Below are 21,785 nucleotides of genomic sequence, written 5' to 3'. Positions count from 1 at the left end.
AAACATCTTTCACCAAACCACACCACTATTTTGGATTCTAGTCTCCCCCTGAAGCAGCTACCTACTTCCTTAATGGCCAGACTACAGCATGGTTACGACAACAACAGTATATACTGACTGAATGAACTAAACAAACATTCATTTAAACATTTTAGCTACATTTTCGTAGGTTAGAGTACTGTACTAAAGCTAGTTCTGTGGCTTTTTGCCACTTCAGACCAGAGTTGTCAGATCCAGTGCAAGGTAAATACAAAATTTCACAGACTTAAGTTTTTAAAATATCTCATGAAGAAGCATCAAGCAAATTCTATCTCCAGACTGCAAAAATGGCCTTAAAATTAAAATCTATAATGTGAATCTTTAGCTCTATGCAAGAGAGAATGAATCAGGACTGATTTGCCTACAGGAAAATTTAAAATATACCATGTTGAAATCCACACCATTAACAAGTGACTAAACATTTTGCTGTCTCAGGCAGTCACCTGTTGGGCTATGTGTGTGACAGATGCAGTCATGAAACTGTAGCTCCAAATCAAAGCCTCTTATGTGACAGGAAGGGAGGCATTTTAGACTGGCCTCCAGATGAGCAGGGTGTCAGCATGCACACTGACTGACTGGCAGCGTGTAATACAGAGGCGGTTTACAAAACACAAAGCAGGGCCAAGTGCTTTCCAGTCCTGTCTTGGCCATCCAAGTCCAGAGGTGACCATCCTGACCTCCTGTATTTGTCAGACCGCCACCACTAAACCTAACCCCCTAAATTAAACACAAGTGTTGCAGCTCAGAAGAGATTAACCTGAATCCAGACCCTGCCCAGAGGGCTCAGACACAGCACAGCAGCCCTGCCCCTGTGGCTGACTGCGCGTTTCCATGGGGTTGTGTTTAAAACCCAGCCTCTCAGGGGGGCGGTGCAGCACCACTCAGCTGGTCCCCGCGCAACAACACTGGCGTTAGAAGGCGGATACAAAAAGGGTTCCCGCCAAGCGGCAGGGTCACGTCCACCGTGTGACGGGAAAGCTCCCCCTTCCCCGGCCAGCCGCGGCCTCGCTCCCTGGGAGGGCGCGGGCCCGGCAGAGCGGCAGCGGGCTCCCGCGGGAAGTTTTAAACGCGTCACGTGGAAACCAATCACTGTCCCGCCCGTTAGCGGGTTCAACCGCCAGCTCCAGGCCTCGACGGGCTCCGTGGGTCCCCGGGGAGAGCGGCGTGGGCGCGGCAGCCGAGGCCCCAGCGCTTCCCCGAGACAGGCAGGCCCAGAAGCACCTGCCCTGCCAGGCCAGGCCAGCCCTTACCGCAGAGACAGACCAACGGCCCCTCCCCCCGCCTGCTGCGGCTCGGTCCCCATCGCAGAGCACAGGAGGAGGGAGCTGACGCACTAACACCAGCCTCGCTCTGTCCCTCCGACAGGGAGGCGGGGCAGCCTGAGGGGCGGGGTCGCCGCCGTCACCGCCTCAGCTCCCGAGCAGGTTCCTCCTCCTCCGCCCACACGCCGGCTCGCGCCGCCCGTGACAGGTCTTCTTCAGGCGCTGTCCGGTCCCCTCGCGTCCATCCTCGGCCGTTCCTGCCGGCCGCGAACGTTCAGAGAGGGCGCCCCCGCGCGCACCCTCCCCCCCAACCGTCACAGCAGCCGCGCACGCGCAGAAGCCGTTCCCCAGCGCTCAGGCTGTTGTAGTCCGAGTTGACGTTTCTCAAAGGCAGAACGACCCCGGTGCTGCGGGGCGGAGCCAGACCCCCCCTCCCCCCGCTTCCCCACGGCCGCTCATGAATAGGCTCACCCTGTCTGCCTCCCCCCCTGCGCAAGGCTGGGCCCTCCACCCACCCCCCCGCAGGCTCGCTACGCCCCCGCCCTCCCCACTCCAGCGCGGGACGGGCGATCGGATCAGCCGCGCGGAAGTTTCGCGGGTCCCTCAAGCCTCTCTCGCTCCAGCAAGGCGCACGTGCCTGAGCAGCGCTGCTCGTCTGCGGCGGCTCCTTAGTACTCAGCAGCGCAACTTCTTCTCTGAGCTGTCAGGAGTGAAGGCCTGACAACGTCTCCTCACCCTCCCAGCGGCTGCCTGTGAGGAGGAGTTGGCCTGGCTGCTGAGAGGAGCCCCACTCTGCTATTTCTCTAGCATAGCTGGAAGTAAAATTTCATTCATAAAAACGGCCTTACTGGGACAGCCCAGTACTCTCTCTTCTGACAGGGGCCAATACCAGGTGCTTCAGAGGGAATAAACAGCACAGACAATCATGGAGTGCTCCCAATTGTCATTCAGTCCCTGGCTGATATCCAGTGAGGGACCTAGCCTCCAGGAGCTTTTCTAGTTCTTTTTTGAGCCCTGCGATGGTCTTGGCCTTCACAACATCCTCTGGCAAGGAGTTCCACAGGTTGACTGTTCGTTGTGTGAAGAAATACTTCCGCTTGTTCATTTTAAACCTATTTTGTCATTTGCTGACCCCAGTTGTGTTAGGAGTAAATAACACTTCCTCATTTACTTTCTTTGCGCCAGTCATGATTTTATAGATCTCTCTCATATCCCCCCCTTAATCATCCCTTTTCCCAGCTGAAAAGTCCCAATTATATTAATCTCTCCTCCAATGGAAGCTTTTACATACCTCTAATCATTTGTGTTGCCCTTTTCCATTTCCAATATATCTTTCTTGAGATAGAGCGACCAGATCTGCACACAATATTCAAGATGGGGTGTACCATGGATTTATAAAGAGGCAATAAGATTTTCTGTCCTATCTATTCCTTTCCTAATGATTCCCAACATTCTGTTACCTTTTTTGACTGCCACTGCACACTGAGTGGATGTTTTCAGAGAACTATCCACAATAACTCCAAAATCTCTTTCTAGAGTGGTAACAGCTAATTTAGACTCCATCATTTTATATGTATAGTTAGGATTATGTTTTCTAATGTGCATTACTTTGCATTTATCAACACTGAATTTCATCTGCCATTTTGTTGCCCAGTCACCCAGTTTTGTGAGATCCCTTTGTATCATCTGTTTTGTAGCATCTGCAAATTTTGCCACTTCACTGTTTACCCCTTTTCCAGATAATTTTTGAATATATTGAATAGTACTGGTCCCAGTACAGACCTCTAAGGGACACCACTATTTACACCTCTCCATTTTGAAAACTGACCATTTATTTCTACCCTTTTAATCAGTTACCGATCCAGGAGAGGACCTTCTCTCTTATCCCGTGACAAATTACTTTGCTTAAAAGCCTTTGGTGGAGGAACTTGCCAAAGGCTTTCTGAAAATCTTTAAGTATACTATATCCCCTGGATCACCCTTGTCCACATGCTTGTTGACTCCCTCAAAGAATTCTAGTGGATTGGTTCACTCCTGGTGAATGCTACCAAGGAATTTTGATATTAATTTATTCTGGAGCTAGAAAGATAAGCAAATGGAAATTGCATTTTTTTAAAACAAGCACAGGGAAGTATGGGCCCCAAGCTGGTGGCTAGATGCTAATACAGTCCTTTTTCTGGAAAGTTGGTGATTCAATAGAATTTCTCTTAATTTTAATACAGAGATTATTAAGCACTTTGCATCTCCAATGACAACAGTGTTTGGGATTCAAGATGAAGGATAAAAATATAGTTAAATTCAATAGTAATAGGCAATATATAAAGTCCATGGCTATTCCCCAGGCTTGGCAGAATTTTGATTTTTTAAAAATAATTTTGATGGATAATATTGTTTTAAAGCAATTTTTTAGACTTACCAATTTAAATTTTCACATTTGTGGGAAATTATGGGACATTAGAAAATATTTAATTACAGATGTTGGGATTAAAAGTTAAAACTTTGTATCTTTGACAACACATTGTTATCACACAAACTATAAGAAGTAAATATCTTTAAATCACTCTATTAATTTCACAAGCAGCATTTTTCTTACTTCTCGTCAATCTGTACATTTCAGTTTTTGATGGAAATATTTTTTCATCAGTTTGTGGGTGTGGTGAGATCATTTATAGACATTTACCAATAAACTAATCTTTCCAAACTTCCTCTTACCTATATAACTGCTTTCCATCTTGTAAATCAGAATGTTACAGAAGTGTATGACTACACCAGAGTCAAGACAGTAGAAAATCTGAGTTTATATCAGTTATCTAGAATTTCTCATGCTAAATGCATCTAGGACAAGGAAGTGAAATTTCTAAAATGAGAAATCACAACCCTTAAAGAGGAATATGGGAAATGAAAGGAGTAATCAATCCAAACTAGCCATGCATATTTCAAATTCCCTCCCTTTTGATATAAAAAGAATATCAAAAAGAGTGAAACCAGTATCACCAGTAGCTTAGTCATTTGAGGGGGGAAAAGCAACTATTATATCCTGAAATGCAATCATACAAGTAATAAAATCATCTACAGTATTTATATTTTGTTGTCAGATGGTACATGGCAATCAGAATCAGACCCAGGTAACATTCACAACCCCAAAGTAAAAATGTCTGCCTTGGTAAAAATTGTATACCAATAGTGTGATATATTGAGGAAGTGGGAGAGAAGCATGGGGTTCCTTCCAGAGTCTAAGAATCTGTGGAGTTTCCAGGATCCACTTCTTCCCCATTGCTAGAAATTAGAAATAGGGCTGATAAGTTACAGGACCCATCCATATTTCAGTGAAGCTTTATATTGTCAGCATCCAACCATTGACCCTATGGTCTGCATAAACATTCCTACATGCACGGAGGTGTTTTTGCCCCTTAATAAACGCCATCAGTGACTGATAAGTCATATAAGCAAATTGGTTGTGTAATTACGCATGTTTGTGTGATGCAGTCAGCAGCATGTGACGTCAACTCTTCTACTAAAGTTAAAGCTAATGGAAATCAAACATTTTCCACTGAAATTGGTTTTTGACAGAAAATTAGGTTTTTGATTAAGTGAAAAATGTCTCCTTTCAGTAGATAATTTTGAGTTTGTCAAAAAATTGAATACCGCAAAAATTCCCAGTATTTGGCTAAAAACACACAAAATTTTCTTAGGAATATTGCTGCAGTGCCTCACGGGGATTGTAGTTTAGCTACTTCATGTCTCCATTCTACTCTGCAACTGCTCAGTAAGAAGGGAGACTATAGTGCATCATAAGAATTATAGTTCAACCAGAGAGACCAGCCCATAGAGGAGAATGGAGTCTGGGGCACCCAAACTACAACTCCCAGCATTTGGCAGCATTTCCAAATGGAAAGTTTTCACTGAAAGTTTGAAATTTTAAGCAGAAAAAGAACCCATTTCAGGAAACTGAGGGTTTACATCCTGAGTTCAGGGAATTTAGAGAAAGGGAAGGCGTCCAGCAATTTTGGCTCATCCCCAAGCATCTTAGAGATATAAGGTGTCTCTGGTGCACTGTGGATTAGCTTCATCCACTCTTTTGGGTCGCCTAGCTAGTCTGTTCTTTTGGTGCAGAACTAGCAGGATTCCCTATCCCATGGAGAGGATTCTTAGTAAAGAAGCAGAGATAAGAGATGCAGGGAAGACAACAAGCATCCCAAAACCATCTACATATGCAGAGGTGGGATGGTGGCAGTTCTATTTAAAAACGCATTTGTTTTGGCATTTAGGGTTAGTGAGCAGGTGTCACAGGCAGCAGGGAACAGGTCCACACATGCATTAGAAATAACTGATGCAAGGTTTACACATAGAGCATTCTGTTTGCCCTGGAGGCATTTGAAAATGGACCAAACAGGAAAAGCAGCCTTGGTGTTGCTAAGAGAACATGTGGATGACAATCTGTGTCCTATACAAGCAGTCAAAGTCTTTCTAGCCGTATGGAATGGTGAGCAGGCCCACTATTTGCACATGGGTATGGCAGCTACCTGACCAGGTATGTTTGCTGCTGTAATGGAGAAGGCATTATTGGTCTACTTAGTTCTTTATCTTGGTACGCTTTCCTTCAGGATTAGTGCAGTGACATTCACAGCATCAGAGAATTCTGATTCCCAGAGTCCAGGCAATAGGGTGATTGAAATCAAACTGTTACAAGCCTTGTTTGTCTCTATGGGAGTCTTGCTGGGGCCCTCTGTGATTTCAGAAGACATCCCAAACAAGGTTGGCTCTCTGGAATTGCAACACTCTGTAGTGCACTGTGCCCACAGGCAGCTGGCCAGGTTAGCAAGATGATCACAGCTAAGCTTCAGAGCTGAGGCTGTCTGCATTCAGTAGTTTGGCAGAAAAGGCATGTAGGATCAGCTCATGCCTCTTCTGCACTCGTTTTGACAGGTGAAATACAACCACATATCCTGGTTATTCAACTCAGTGAAAATGATCTTGGAGCCTACAATGGAATCAATTTGAGAGAGAGGATTCAGAGGGACATGGGATTGATTACACAATGATGGCCAAATGTAAGATTGATTTGGTCAGAAATGCTTATGAGGTAATTTTTGCAGGGAGCCACTGAGCCAGCCTGTGTGGAAAGAACAGGGAAGAATGTGAACCAGGCAGTTATCAATCTTTTTGGATGCTAGCGGCTCCTTGATCATATATAAGGGCATCCAGTTCAATTGGCATGAGTTTTTCAGGCATGATAAAGTGCACTGGTCAGATGCAGGAACCAACATTTGACTTGGGACATTACAGACTGGAGCAGGCAGGTAATAGATACCAATTGGGGGAGGAGAGGGAGGTGCAACCAAGCTAATTACTGATGCCCCTGGTGTGGACCAGTGCTCAGGGGTAGGATACCTGGAATTTCATTGGTGGACCTCATGCCTATGGAAGACTGAGAAACTTGAAGTCTTCACAGACTGAGATCCCCCTTTGTTACCCTGTCACCTCTTGCTTGGTTGCAGGAGGGTGAGAGGATACAGGAGTGAGTTGAATCCTCAGAGTAGGCTGCGGTTATACAGTGGGAGCCCTGTAACCCCCTCTTAAATGCCTGGCACATGAGAGTTGGGGGAAGGAGGACAGAAAATATTGGGGAGAGATATTAAGAAAATAAAATTGCAGACTGCCACTTAAATCCATCCCTGTGTCCGTCCTAATACATTTGCATGTCCTGATCACTAACTTATGTTAAGCCTCCACACCATGTTTCTCTTTATTCTAGGTGAGAAATTTGGGGTCTGGCCCCTCCTACTTCATAAAAATCTAACCCTTTTCAAAAGAACAGCTTGTAGTCAGAAATTTAACAAAAACATTCAGAGAGGAGGAAAATGAGGGAATGTCCTGTGCCCCACCTAATAAACATTTATGACTATAGAGTGACACAAACTCACACATCTTCTTACTTAAGGAGACTGGTTGGGACTTAAAAGGGATCAATCAGCTCAATTAAGAGAAGAGTATCTGGAATAAGCCACCTCTCATAAGCCAGTTATTGATTCAAAAGAATTTGGGGCTAAAAAGGCATTAATCTGGAAAGTCCTACCAATAATGTGCCTGTTAGTGATCCCCATGCATTTTAAACATATGGGACTAGCTTCACCAACAACCAATGATGGGGAGGAGGGGGACAGTTGAGCTATTTTGTATAGATCCCCCAGTGCTTCTGAAATTTGATGACCAACACTATTTTATTCCCACTGTCCTCAGTCTTTGCTCAGTATCTCCCAGACCTTTCTGGATTTTTGCCTAGATACAGAGATAGGCCAGGATAAATTTAATTTTTTATGTAGGAAATAAACTAAACATTTAATTACAGCAGATGTATATAAAAAGACTTCTGCAGCTGAACTAGATTACATTTTGGTTTTATAAATTTGTGAATATAATGCTGAAGCACTTAAAAACTAACAAGAGGGGAAAATATATGCTGTAGGTCCATGAAAGAATAGAAGCCTTCTACACTGAAAACATCAGAATAGGAAATAATCTCTGCATGTCCTCATCATATGAAATATAGGGATGGCCAGGCCAGGCATGGGGGAAAACAATTATAAATAGACTGCAAGGGAAAGAAGATAATGTGGTGAATCAAGTTACATAAGATTCTCGAAAACCATAAAGGAGTCCGGCATAAAAGACTTTTATGCTCAGGGATTTGTGTTCCATGGAATTTAAGCAGAAGTTTTCTCATAGGAATTTCTCCAATGATGAGTGTGTCTAGCTATGTTTGAATGGACTGGATCAAACAGAATGGTCTAATTTCTTAAATTCAAAAGCTTAATAGGCAGCTAAGAAAAATGGCAGTTTGTATCTTAGAAAAAATGACAAGGCAGATAATAAAGAGAGGTGTCATTTCTATTGGATGTCTGACATTGGTTAGGTAAGTGGCAAACTGCGAGTTCTGTTCTACAGTTTCCCATCTCACTCCTACTTTATATAGATGATTTGTCCATCTGTTGTGTCCTGTCTGACAAGAAAACTGTGAGCTCTCTTTGACAGGGACTGTTTTATTAATTGTTTGCACAGTGCCTATAGTGTTCCTAGTCATTAGGATAATTCAAATAAATAGTGATTGGTGGTTTAAAAATACCCAAAATAGAAAAAAAATATGGCTCCTTCAAAAAAAGTAACCTAGATATTATGAATAATTAAAACAAACGAAAATGTATGATGCTTCTAATTTCTCAGTTGGAAGAAAGAAATAGTTTACTGGCAGCTGTGGAGAACATTCAAACATATTCAGAGTACTTCTGATGTCGGTCACTGGAGGCTAAAGTGACTCTAGAGAGGAAATCTATGCAGTGATACTTGCCTCAACAACAACAACAAAACATTATTCTGGTCTTGTTACTATCTCTGAAACATTTCCAAAAACAGGTTAAGATTTGAAACCTTATATAATACAAGTGTTAACTTAACAATGAATCGATAACAGAAGCTGAACACATTGGGAACTGTCTATTGATTTTTATTATTTTCAACAATGATTACTTCAACTATTCAAAAAAAATCTTTATGAACTAATGACTACTGAAAAAGCCAGACCTTTCCAGCCCATTTCATATTCTCTTTCAGCCATTTTAGAGCAGAATTATGTTCCAAACTGTAAACCTGTTCCATATTAACATTCATCGTCATATGCTTAAGAAAAAGCTTTGGATCAGATATACGAGCAGCTTGAATCAGTCTCTCACCTGCTGCTCGATAGTCGTCTTTACTCCACACTTTGTGTTCTTCACATCTGCAAGAGAGTTTTTACAAGTAAAAAAATCATAGAACACAAACAGTATACTAAGATATGTCATTCATATGATAGTTTTCATTTATTGACATTAAGATTACTAAAACAGTGAAAAAAATCCTTGTGTTCATATTTCCTAATACAAATACTGTAAACTGCTACACACTGATAGCTGATTATTCTGAAGTTTATGAACTAAGAGTTAGCACCTATCAAAAAAAGTAAAACACCACAAATCCTGGTGCTTTCCGGAATTTAACTTCTCAGTGCCAAATGAGTTGCAAGTTTCCACAATAGCACACTGCATCAGGAATTACTTGACTCTGGAGTTGAAGAATTAGTAACGAGCAGTACAGCATCTTAGGCACTGATCTGGCAAGGACTTGAGCATACCTTTGACTGCAGTGGGACTATATTCACAGTACATAAAGTTAAAGGATATGCTTAAGTCATTGCAGAGTAGGGGTCTTATTTATTATTTAATTCTACAAGAAGAATTACAGTAGTACAGACTTGTATCTGGCCATCTAGTTTGGGTTGTAAAGTTTACCACCACCAAATATAGTTTTTTTTTAAAATGCTTTGGTATGTCCCATACTAGCAGTAGATGGACTTTTGTTCTACTTTTCTATAAATGGAATTTCTGCTCAGGGGGCTCCAACAAGCTGGAAAATGGATTGCTCCTTCTCCTTCTGCCTCAGGTAGCTCCACCTATGAGCTGATAAAAGACTGACACTTTTTTGTCCTCAGCTAACACCCTGCCCTCACTAACTTAAAACTCATCAAGAGTTGTATTATATATCCATGACAAACCGCAAAAAACAAACTACAAATACATATAAATAATTTCAGAATCTTAATAGAAAATTGTAGTTATATAAAAACTGTTTAAGTCTTTAGCTTAATGCCAGAGGCAATACATTTCTTAAGTGGCAATACACAGAGACCCTCAGTGAAGGAGAATGAATCCTTGAAATAATCTGGTTCAGATGGTTGGTGACTAATGGACAACGATTGACAGGGAGAGGGCATGAGGAAGCATTCTGAAAAACAATTACTTATCTTCTTGTAACTGTTGTTCTTAAGATGTGTTGCATATGTCCACTGCATTAGGTGAGGGCATATCCCATGCACTGATGCTGAAGAGTTTTCTCTAACAGTACCGTAGGTGTAGCCACACCTGCACTCTGATATTCCTTATATTCTAAGCCAACGTTACAAATGGCAGAGCCACCTTGCCCACCTTTCAGTTCCTTCATACTGGATTTTTAGATGATAGACTCTGATACATTGGGGAAGCTGGATGGATCATGTAATGGACAAGTGCAACACATCTCAAAGACCAATTACACTAGGTGACTCCCAAACACCTTCCAAAAGGGGTGGGGTTGGGAGGCTCATTGGAAGAGAGATTGCAGAACTGTTTTCCCCACATTCACATCTTCCCTCAGTCCGGTAGTCACTGAATAATGTCTAGCAGAGGTATAAATTGAAGACAATATTGCTATTCTGCAGATGTCCACAACAGGGACATTTCCCACCAATGCCTAGAGACTAAGCATGCTCTGGCTGAATGTGCAGAGAGCTTTTCCAGAGGCATGATGACCTTGAAGCACAGGACAATACAGCTGGTGATCCACTTGGACAATCATTGTGCTGGTACAGGATGCCCTCATTCATTCCAAATAGGAGGCAAACAGTCGGGAACAGACCCCCCAAAGACTTTTTTCTTTCCCAATAAAAAGCTAGTGCTTGGCAAACATCCAAAGTGTGGAGCTTTTGTTCATCTTTATGAGCATGTGGCTTTGGAATGAAGGCCAGTAACTGTATAGGTTGGTTGAGGTGGAAATCAGATATAACTTTGGAGAGAAACTCACGATTTGGCCTAAGCTGTACATTGTCTCCATATAAAACAGCGTACGGAGGATTCATCACCAGAGCATGCAGTTCCCCTACTTTTCTTGCTGAGATGATGGCTATTAAGAAGGCCACCTTAGCTGAAAGGGGTAACCATCAGCAGGTTCAAATGGTTCGAAAGGGGGACCCCATAAAGGCTGATAATACTAAGTTCAAATCCCACTGTGAAGTAGTGTCCCTGATAGGTAGGAACAATCTTTCTAGGCCTCACGGGACCTGGTGGTCATAGGGTTAAATAATTCAATCCTACTTGTGACATGAGGGTGTGCAGCCAGGTGCAGTTTGCTAAAGCTGACTATCAAACCTGACTCATAAGGGTAACAAATAGCCTAAAATCTTTTGAGTTATAGATAGTGTAGGAAACATTCTATGTCTAAGTGCCCAGACAAAGAAATGCTTCCATATACTAAGATAAGTACCCTTGTGGACTTTCTGGACTGCTTCTGAACAGTTTGCCTCCTCTGGATTTAGCCACTTAGGAACCAGACTGTGAGGTGTAGCCACTGAAGGTTCAGGTGCAACACTTGCCCATGCTTCTGGGATATCAGGTACTTGACTTAAGGTAAGGATAAGGGTCCCCTGATGGACTACTTGTACAGGTCTGAGAATCATTTTGCCTCACTCTTTACCTTGAAAATGACCTTGGGAATCAGTGGCATTGGAGGGTAGGCATAGAGAAGGAGGGAAGGAGAAATGTATCTGAGCTGGACCTGTGGCTGTCATTCCCCCTTAACAGAAAAAGGAGCATTTCTTGTTCTGACAAGTCACAAGTAAGTCCACTGCAGGGTCTCCTCCTATTTGAATTACTAATCTTTGACCAGTTGTGCTGAAAGACCATTCATGATTCAGGGTAAATGACCTACTCAGTCAGTCTGCCAAACCATTCTGAACTCCTGGTAGGTCTGATGCTATGAGTGTCAGGGATTTTGCATACAGAAGTTCCAGAGCATGACTGCCTCCTGATACAGGCTCTTGGATCTAGCACCCTCAACATGCTGATGTTGAACATTGCTGTGATGTTGTTGATAAGCATTTGGATAATTCTGCCTTATATTGAGGCAGAAAGTGGTGCCAGGCTCCAGTGTTTGCCTGCAATTCTAAACCGTTTACCTTCAGCCTGACCTCTTGGGTGGACCAGAAGCCTTGAGCCTGCAGGTCTCCCATGTATACTCCCCATTCCATGGCTGAAATGTCCATTATCAAAGTCATAAGAGGGAAGAGATGTGAGAAAAGGGACTCCCCTGCAAATGCTGTCTTGGTTCCTCCACCAATCTAGGGATAAGTAGTACCTTGTCTGGAATGCATACTTATGTGTCCAGGTGATGTACTTGAGGGTGCTACGTTGACCTGAGCCATATCTGTAACCATCTGAAATGCAGCCTGACAGGGAGATCACATAAGTACACATCACTATATGCCTCAGAAGCCTGAGGTAATTCCTCACCAAGGTTCAGGGATGGTATTTGAAGGAGGCACAGAGGTCTTGCAAAGCTAGAAGCCTCAGAAGAGGCAGAAAGCTCTGGCTGGGGGTTGAGGCTGGAACTGCCTTGATAAATTCTATTCTCTGGAGGTGTACAAGGATCGGGTTCTCTTTGTTCACTTCCAGGCCTAAGCATGAAAACAGGTGAAGCGTTTGATGGACACTTCTATATGCTGACGATAGTGACCCCATCCCAGCCCATCCAGGAACTGATACACTTGTACACCCCAGTGGTGGAGATAGGCTGCTACCACCACCACCACGCATTTGGTGAAAACATTCAGCGTGGCTGACAGGCCAAACAACAGAACTGTGAAATGGAAATAGTTTCCTTTTACTATGAACTTCAGAAATTTGATGGGGCCAGGATGGATTGCCACATGGAAATAAGCATCCCCAAAAGTTGAGGACAGCAAACCAATCTCCCAGATCTAGCAAAGGGATAATAGTTGTAAAGGAAACCATATCGAAGTACTGGTAGCAGAGGCGACATGTGGGGGAGGGATATGTGGGGTTATTTCCCCCCCTCCCCTCCAGAGTTGCTGCTTGGCTTATACTGAGCATGCTCACTAACATCTGCTGAAGCTGCTCCCTTCTCTCTGCCCCCCACTATCGGCAGGTAGGGGTCATCTCTGAGCAGGAATATAACCCCTACCCCTGTACTGAGCTGGCATTTCTTCTATGGCTCCTAAAGAACGTAGAGTCTGCACTTTCTTGCTTTAGTACAGACATGAGAAGGATCCCTGAAGGGGGGACATGGAAGGTGGGGGAGTGACAAGAACTGCAGAAGATATCGTGATTCCATCGTGCTTAGCACCTTCTTGACTGAAGTGATGGACTGCCACACACTTAGGAAATGTGATAATTCGTTCCTGAAGGATGGAAGATTCTGGGTGAGATCTGATCTGGGGTCCTTGATGGAGGAGTCATACACGCTGCTTTGAGGCATGTGGTTGCCTGGCAGAAGCAGTGGAGCGAATAGCTAGTGCTGCCCTCCTTTGATGCTTGTGGTTCTGCCTGTACTGATCTGCCTGTCTAGACATGTAACACTGCACCCTCAGTGGAAACAGAACAAAAAACTGTTCTTTTTGGGGCTAGTGTATATAGACCCAGGAATTTCAGCAATGCCCTTGAATCTTTTAGCATATGTAGAGCTTCATCTGTCTTTGAGGAAAATAAGACACAACCCTCAAAGGGTAGATCTTCAATAATGGTTGTACTTTTGCAGGAAGCCCTAAGCACTGGAGCCACAATGAGCAGCACATGGTAACTGCCATTGCCAAGACTCTTGCAGCTGAATCTGCAGCACCTAAGGAAGCCTGCAGTGTGGACCTTACAGCCAGATGACCTTCCACCAGGAGACACTAGAACTGACCCTGGCATTCCTCTGGCAGCTTGATGATGAATTTGGCTAACTCATCCCAATCGGAATAATCATATGGGCTAAAAGGGCTTGATGATTCACTATGCATAGTTGTAACCCTGAAGCTGAATAAATCTTTCTGCCAATAAGGTCCAATTTGTGTGTGTGTGTGTGTCTGTGTGTTTCTTTTTATCTTTGGGATTTGCTTTTGTTCTACGTTGGTGGTTTCTTTCATTTACTACTGTCACTGCCTGGGAGCCCAGTGTGGGGTTCTTATAAAACTTCATACCTTTGTGAAGGAACTTGGTTTTTGCACTCCCTGCACTTTTCCACCAGTGTGAGGAATGATTGAGTTTGGCATAAGGCTTTTAAAGGCCACATAATTACAATTATAGGGAGAGCAACTTTCCCTGATGTAGCTGGGTATAAAATGTCTATGAGTTTGTGGGCATTTTCCTCCACAACCTAGAGATATAACCATCCTTTTTAGGAGCTCCTGGTAGGATTTAAAATCATTTGGTATCGGAAAAGGTGAGTCCAGAGCTAGGGCCTCTGCCAGTGAAAAAGTCAAGGTGTTCAGAAGAGGCAAGTTGGAATCCTCCTGAGGCTGGTCTTGTATTATTGATGCTGGAAGCCAGTCTGTAGCAGGCAATAGGCAGTGTTGACCCTTGGTACCCTGCAGAAACTTGATACCAACATTGAACAGCCTATTGGTACCACATGCAGAAATGTTCTCCCTCAGGGATATATGTGTCCATAGTGTGGTGGTTGCCCGGCACCAACTTTGGATGATCTTTTGGTACTGGGCAAGGAGACTTCTCTTCTTGGGGACTGACTTCTGTAGTGCAGCGGAGAAAATGATCTAGATGCCAGAGGCATCCCTCATGGTACTGAGTAGGGCCAATGATGGAGCTGGTGTGGTGCCGGAGACTAGTTGCGTCTGGACCAGGCACTCTATTCTCTTCATCTGCTCTTGTCAGGATGACGCCTATGACAGGGCGGATGGATGTTCCCTGAAGGAAGCCCTGGGTTCCCTGAAGTGGGAGATGTAGTGGGAGATGTAGAATCTGTGGGAGATTGGGACAGTTCTCTATGAGGGGCCTGCAATACAGAAGCAACACCGAGGGGCTTCCTAGCTATCAGTACCATGCATTGCAGCAAAGCAGTTACTGTTGGTTTCAGAGCTAGCATCAAGGTTGATTGAAGTTGTACAGGATCTGAAGCAACTGACACTGTAGAAGATCCCAACATGAAAATCAATGTGTACTCCCATGTGCGATGAGCTTGGCACGGCACTGTCTGTCTGAATAATCAATGAGAACAGTTCCAAGAGGCTCAAGCGGATCCTTCTCAACTGCATATGTCTCCGTGGTGGTCAGTGCCAAAATGGGCCTTTACCCCACTGTGAGCAGAGGCGATGCCTCCAGCGTCTTCACCAAGGAAAGAGGCCTTGATGGTCCCAGCACGGCATCTGGAGTCAATGGCTTTGGCCTGGTCAAGTTGCTGCTAGGATTCATCACTGGGAAGCGATAAGCCAAAGGGCACATTCCACCTTTGGCTAGCCTCTACAAATGAGAAGTCAAACACTGAGGACTTAGTAGATGTGGAAGTTGTCCTCTTCTTTGGCTTCAGAGGCTGAGGAGGCTCCAAGTGCTTGTGCCTTTTTGAGGACTGTCCCAGCAAATGGGATCTCCCTTTGTCTCTATCCCCAGGTAAAACCAGAGGACCACTCCCGGATGGGGAGGAACTCAATCTAGTTGACTGAGAGGGTACTGAGAGTGGGCAAAGAGCAGTCGCCATGAGTATGTACCAGAGGTGCTGTTCTCTCTTCTTTTTAGTTCTTGTCTTGAAGCCCTAGCAAAATGGACACCTGTCCCTGATGTGACCCTCACCCAACATTTCAGGCAGTGAGAGTGAGAACTGATCATGGGCATCACTTGTGATGTCTGGAACAGGGTTTGAAGCCAGGGGACCTTGGCATAGGTTCCTCTTGTACTGAGTGGAGCCTGGCATCCACTCACTACTAACTATGGACAATCAGGAAAAGGAAAAAAAGCAAAAGAAAGAGGCCCAAGTACCCCAAAATGAGTTCCACTAATAAAAAGAACTAACTAAAAATGGCATGTTTGCTGAAGGGATGAACAGACAGCATGCTCTGACCACAACCATGACTGTAAAGAAACTGAAGGATGGGCGGGGTGTCTTTGCCATTTATACCTTTAGCGTGGTGCATAAGGAACACCAGGATACACACATGGCCACCACTGTGGGTACCACTAGGGAAAACTCTGGCACGAGCACACAAGATGAGCAGCACTGGAGTCAGACATACAGGGGACCACTTTAGTTTTAACTAAGGAAGCAGAAGAATTGAGGAGAGGGTGTCATCTGCATACAAGGGCTGTCCAAAACGGAAACTGAGAGATTCCACACAGAGAAGGCCAAGGACAGAGGGTTGGGACATTCCATGATAGAACAAACAAGATGTTTCTTTGAAGAACGTTACCATGTTTTCTGACCATATATGCTTAACTATAGGACAATGTTTTATACAATGACATATAACGCAATCCTGTTCTTTTTGATAGTTTCATGGTGCATGGTGTGACTCTGTGTCAGAAAGAACACCCCAGAAACTCTATATTCACCACTGTCATATAATTATGATATGTTCTGTACAAAAGAGCTAAACATTAATATTCTGGTGAATTATATGTGCCATTATATGTGAAGTTATGAAATATTGTTGAATATGCTACTAGAACATGTTGCAAGGCAGAAAACTCCCACAAACAGCCTTCCAGGCACAACAATGAAGTAGTCAGACATGTTAATGGACCATTAAGGAGAGTCCGCTCTTCGAAACCCATCCCTAGAGACTTCACCAAGAAAGCACGTACATAATAGAATACTGACTGACCAATGAGGATGACCCCCCCCAGGTCACAGGCACTGATTGTTCCAGCAAGCTGGAAAAGACTATAAAAGAAGGGGAGTGACATCATCACTTGGCTTCAGTCCCCCACAGCTCAACACCTGAAAAAAGCAGCTGAAAGACAAAGAATTTTGGATTGTGGGAGGGAGGTCTCAGGAGGTGAAAGCAGTCTCAGCCTGTGAATTGAAGATCTATAGCCTGCTTGTACCATATCTCAGAGTGAGACATTTCTAGATTCAAATCCTGTAAGAATTTAGATTGCGTTCTTTTTATTTTTAATTTGGTAACTATTCCTAGTCTCTTGGCATTTACAATTTATAATCACTTAAAATCTATTTTTCTGTGGTTAATAAACTTGTTTAATGTTTTATCTTAACCAATGTGTTTTTGAGTAAAGTGTTTAGGCAATCTTTACTCAGATAAACAAAAGCGGATACATGACTTCCTCACACTGAGGGGAAAGTGGATTTACTAATGAGCTTATGTTGGACAAATCTTTGTCCAGCACGAGATTGTATTATCTCAGGGTGCATTCCTGTGTAGTGAAGAGCTTGGTGTCTATGGGAGTCACTGGCTGTCACCTGACTCTATGGTGGGTGCAGGAGTGGCTTAGGTAGCATATTCATGTGAATCAGTTGGGTGTGGGGCACCACCTGCCATCACGTTGGCTGATAACAGAGTCTAGAGAGACTCTGTATCATTAGCAGAAGCAATTTTGGAAGTCAGCCTAAGCCACAAGAGTAAGGAGGGTCAGTGATACCCTGGATCCAAGTTGCATGAGGCTGCATTTCTGTGACATATAGATACTACATTGGACATGTTGAGAGGGTACGTGGTCTCCCTACTTGGATCTGGAATAATTATTTTTCTGGGTTTGTTTGTTTAAGTTCTTGATGTACATATTTACTGCTCTCTGTTACCAGAGTAAAAAAAATATTAATTTAAAAAAAATAATTTTCTTTACCAAGCAACAGCCAATCAAATGCACAAGCAAACTTTTTCTCTCTCAGATATGAAATCATCGTACATTGAAAAACAGACATAATAAAAGTACTAAAAATTGACCAACTAACCTTTTCAGTACTATCTGAAGTGTCTGACTGGTGGCACCCGGACTCTGAATATTACTAGCATTCGAAACTAGAAATATTTCAATGGCCAGCAACATCTCAATCTCAGACATGTAAGAAGGAATCAGAAGTAGTTTGCGGTATAAATTTCCCTCTAGTGGTGGGTAGCAACCCAATGATAAAGCATCTGACAGTGGAAGCATAAATGGAAAAGTTAGGTTGTGAATATTGAACTATTACCTATTTTGAATGTGCGTGTAGCTTGAGATGTGTGGACAAGCAACAAAATCTAAGCATTTGAATAGAATTTCTTGTCTACAATAATGATCACTGAGTCTTTACTTTTCCAAGGCATTAAACTTTGAGGAAAGTAATTTCACACAGGAGTTTAGTTCATTTTCTTCCCACTAACACTAATTTTTAGTGCAAAATCCTTACCCTAACAGCAGCTGATATGTTTACCTATAAATAAATTGTGGCTGTGGAATTAATTTGGCTTTTCTTCCAAAATACCATGGATTCAGCATTTGTCACAGAATTCGCCACATACACAGCATTTTATTTTATTTCCCTGCTCTCCAAGGATCAACTTGAAGTTGTCTCTTCCTTGCTTACTTCCCCACAAGGAGGATTTAATTGGATTACAGTGCACATTCCCTCACTTTTTTGTGGAGCAGGCAAGTGGAAGATCAGAGAGCTAGAGCCAGAGCCTAGGTTGCTGCTAGCGAGTTGGGAGAGCCAGAAATGCAGCATGGTAAACTTCGCTGCTTGAAGAACCACACAGCAGCTAAAGACTGGAGTGATGAGCTGCTGAAACCAGATATAAGTTCCCCATACCCTGGGGGAAGGTGGTTCTGAGACTAGACAGTAATGTAGTCGCAAAGAATCAAGAGTGCAGTGGGCTGCCTGAGGGCATAACAAAAAAAAGCCCATTTGCAAAACAATCTCTGAAAATAATCAACAAATTTTACATCAATGAGTGTTTTCAACTGAGCCATAACTGTGTGTCGGAAGCTGGGAATGAAGGATATTTCACAAAGACAATATAACTTAACAGTGCAGTGCAATTTAGGGGATGTTGCCAGTTGGAATTTGGTCCCATTGTGCTATGGAGTACCAGGGGGCCCTTATCCATAACATTTACCAACTAACATTTAATTGTAATTTTAAAATAAAGGTGTATTACATGTTAGAGCAGAAAATAAGAAAATTGGATGTTACAAACTCCTTGTAATATATTATTTTTAGTGTCACATATATTTATGAAAATTATAGGGGGCCAAAGTTCAAGTTGTGTGGTCAGGCATAATTTTCCTGTGAGATAGAAATGAAGAGGGAATATGTGGCAGAAGTGAAATGGATGCATCCTTCAATTGTTCATTTTCAGAGTTTCATATTTTTGATATTTTGTACTGAAATAGAAAAATTATTTTATGAAAATATATTTCCAAGGTGTTAGGTAGACTCCACTGATTCACATTTTCAATCTCAACTATTTTCTACTGAAGATTTTGTTTACAAATAAATAATGCTCAACAGCGAAGCAGACAGGATTATTTTCCTCTCTCCATCAAAGATGAGGCTGATAGTTCCATAATATACTCAGTCAGACTGACGCCTTTTAGCTCTGTGTGAACTTCTGCTTTTACATATGAACATTCTGTACTGGGACAAAGTTTCAAAACACCTATATTTAATTTTCTGAAGTCTCAGGGATTAGCTCCTGGCCCTTGTTCTTAATCTGCACCACTCCAATTTTATGAAGTAGGCAGGAAGCTATTCTATTTGATTGGTTAGAGATTCCCCAGGTGAAGGGGAATTCCCAACTGAATGTGTGCTCCATGCTACATCCTCTACCCTTGGCATAGGTTTGTGGCTGGAGTACTGCTGTGCTCTGGTGATCCAAGTGTCAGCATGGCCCCATGGGGGTTGTTGTAGCCTGCTACTAAGAGCTGCCTTGAGGCTATTTTAAGTTTCTCTCTCAGACTGTCCAGTACTTTAGAGCCACCTTTGGGAACTTATGCCCAGTCCAACACCAGGCATAGAAAAGTTGTCTTTGGGGTCGGGCCCTCAGTTTAGTATGCTAAATTTGTAATGTTATTTTTCTAATAGATTTACCACAAAAGTGTATTTGATTTCCTGTAGTACTTTTACCCATTACTTCCCAAAATATTAAGTTCTTATGAGTACAGCTTATTCAAGGATCACAAGCAGTGAACATGATTTCAAGGTAACTTACTTTTGTAATAAATCCTGGCTTTAAGCCACAAACAGCTCCTTCCCAATGCTGTAATTAATCCTCTAATTAAAGTAAAATCAATGGGAATGTTCTTTGACAGCATAAAGTCTGTTACAGAAGAAGATACACCAAGGCTCTTGCTCTCAATACAGGCATCTAGAAGCTTGTTAAAAAGAAGTTTGTACTGGGAGACATCTAGAGTGTCTGAAATGAAAAGAATGTTAATTATTGAAATCAATCAAAAGTAAGCCTAATTGCTGGGTATCTTTCCAGTACTTCCTATAAACATACCAAAAGTCCAATCCCTTCAACCTTGAATCAGAGCACTTGGTTTCAGAAACAAAACGGTGCAAATCAGAGTTAAGTGCCTTATGATAATGATGCATTTTCCTCCCTCTTGGAAGGTCTCTTCATGCAGACCCCAATGACACACATTCCATTTACATTGGTTTAAAAAAAAAAGTTTTAACGGATCAAGTGATAATTAGTTTCAGTTTAAAATAATTTGTTGCTCAAAGCAAAAAGGCCTTTAAGATGACACTGACTGCTGATGGTGTATTGAAAACAGATTCCTAAATACCATATTATATTAACATTCACAAAAGTAACACATTTCCACACTTCGCAGTAATGCTATCTTTAGCAATGCCAACTGTCTTTTCAGAGCTATAAAATAATTTTAAGATATGTAGAAAGGGCATATGAATCCTCTTAAGCACTACAGGATCCCTGGATCAGGCTTATCCTTCAGCAGAGACTTGGAAGTAGTAGGGGCATTCAATGGGGTTCAAGAAAGGGAGAAACAACTGGCAGAAGGCTTTGAGCATCAGCAATAATAGAGGAAGAACTCCCCTTCCTGACCCCAAATGAAGAAACCCCTGCGGTGCTTCCTGGATAGCATTAGGACATGGTGGAAAGATTTGAGAAGGAATTCTTCATCCAAAGGACTCTGCTCCTCTCCACTTCAGCCCAATATGCCTTGTTGGGCTCTTCAGCCTCCCAACAATCATAGTTAGGATGGCTGGCATTGAGAAACTACCTATGGCTGATGGGGTGGGGAGTGGAAAGATCAGGTAAAGCAGTGAGGTACCGAGGGGGTCAGCTAGGAGGGGGACAGGCCCCTGGGTGCCGGCCAGGGGTGCCAACTGGGCCCACGTAGGAGAAGGGTGGGGGCGGCCACCGCGCTGCTCGGGGCAGGAGTGGCTCCTGGCCAGGGTGCTGGGCCCACATGGAGGTGTAGGGGGGGAAAAGGGGTGAGGCCAGGAGAGGGGAGCGGCCACCGCACTGCTTGAGGGTAGGACTGGGACCAGCTTCTGGCCAGCCATTGTGTCCCCCCCCGCGGGTGAGGAGGGGGGCAGAACAGCTGGGCTGCCGTAGGTACTGCTGTGCCCTGCCCCTGCACAGCCGAGCACCACTGGAGGCTCCGCAGCTGGCCCCCGGCGAGGGGGCAACGCAAATGCCAGCACTGACTTCCTGGCACTGGAGACCAACAGTACGCCACTGAAATTCCTTACTCCCCTCTACACTGCCTACTACTGCTCCCCAGCACATGTGAGTGTGCTGAGAAATGAAGACCTCCTTCCCTACTCCCTCAGCAACCCCTAATAAGCTGTTTAGCACCTTGAGAGATGCTCTTTGGGGCTTGTAAGTCTAACAAGGCTTGTCAGGCAGCTGAAGAGCTGAATAAGCTTTGCTGTGATGAGGTG

At 43.5% G+C, this 21,785-nt stretch overlaps 2 protein-coding genes across 4 annotated transcripts in view; both read right to left on the bottom strand.

The window, feature by feature from the left end:
• The window catches only part of TCAIM (T cell activation inhibitor, mitochondrial), a 44,837-nt gene extending 43,206 nt beyond the window's left edge, over nt 1–1,631 (bottom strand). For 2 of the 3 annotated variants that reach the window (XM_067561831.1, XM_067561833.1), the window contains exon 1: nt 1,290–1,631. The gene's annotated coding sequence lies outside the window, so the exon portion shown is untranslated. Of the gene's footprint in view, nt 1–482; nt 693–1,289 lie in introns of those variants that run through there. The other variant, XM_067561832.1, reaches the window with a different exon arrangement.
• A 7,155-nt stretch (nt 1,632–8,786) lies between these two features.
• TOPAZ1 (testis and ovary specific TOPAZ 1) overlaps nt 8,787–21,785 on the bottom strand; it is a 94,412-nt gene continuing 81,413 nt past the window's right edge. The window contains exons 20-22 of the mRNA XM_067561617.1: nt 20,080–20,283; nt 17,844–18,027; nt 8,787–9,075 (exon numbers count right to left, since the gene is read on the bottom strand). Coding sequence (XP_067417718.1) covers nt 8,862–9,075; nt 17,844–18,027; nt 20,080–20,283 — 602 coding nt within the window. The 3' untranslated portion in view covers nt 8,787–8,861. The remainder of the gene's footprint in view (nt 9,076–17,843; nt 18,028–20,079; nt 20,284–21,785) is intronic.

This window comes from Emydura macquarii, unplaced genomic scaffold (assembly GCF_026122565.2).
Source record: "Emydura macquarii macquarii isolate MOO-44397 ecotype Brisbane River unplaced genomic scaffold, CSIRO-AGI_Emac_v2 contig_2422, whole genome shotgun sequence".
Classification (NCBI taxonomy): Eukaryota; Metazoa; Chordata; order Testudines; family Chelidae; genus Emydura; species Emydura macquarii.
This window is presented reverse-complemented; position numbering and strand designations above follow the sequence as displayed.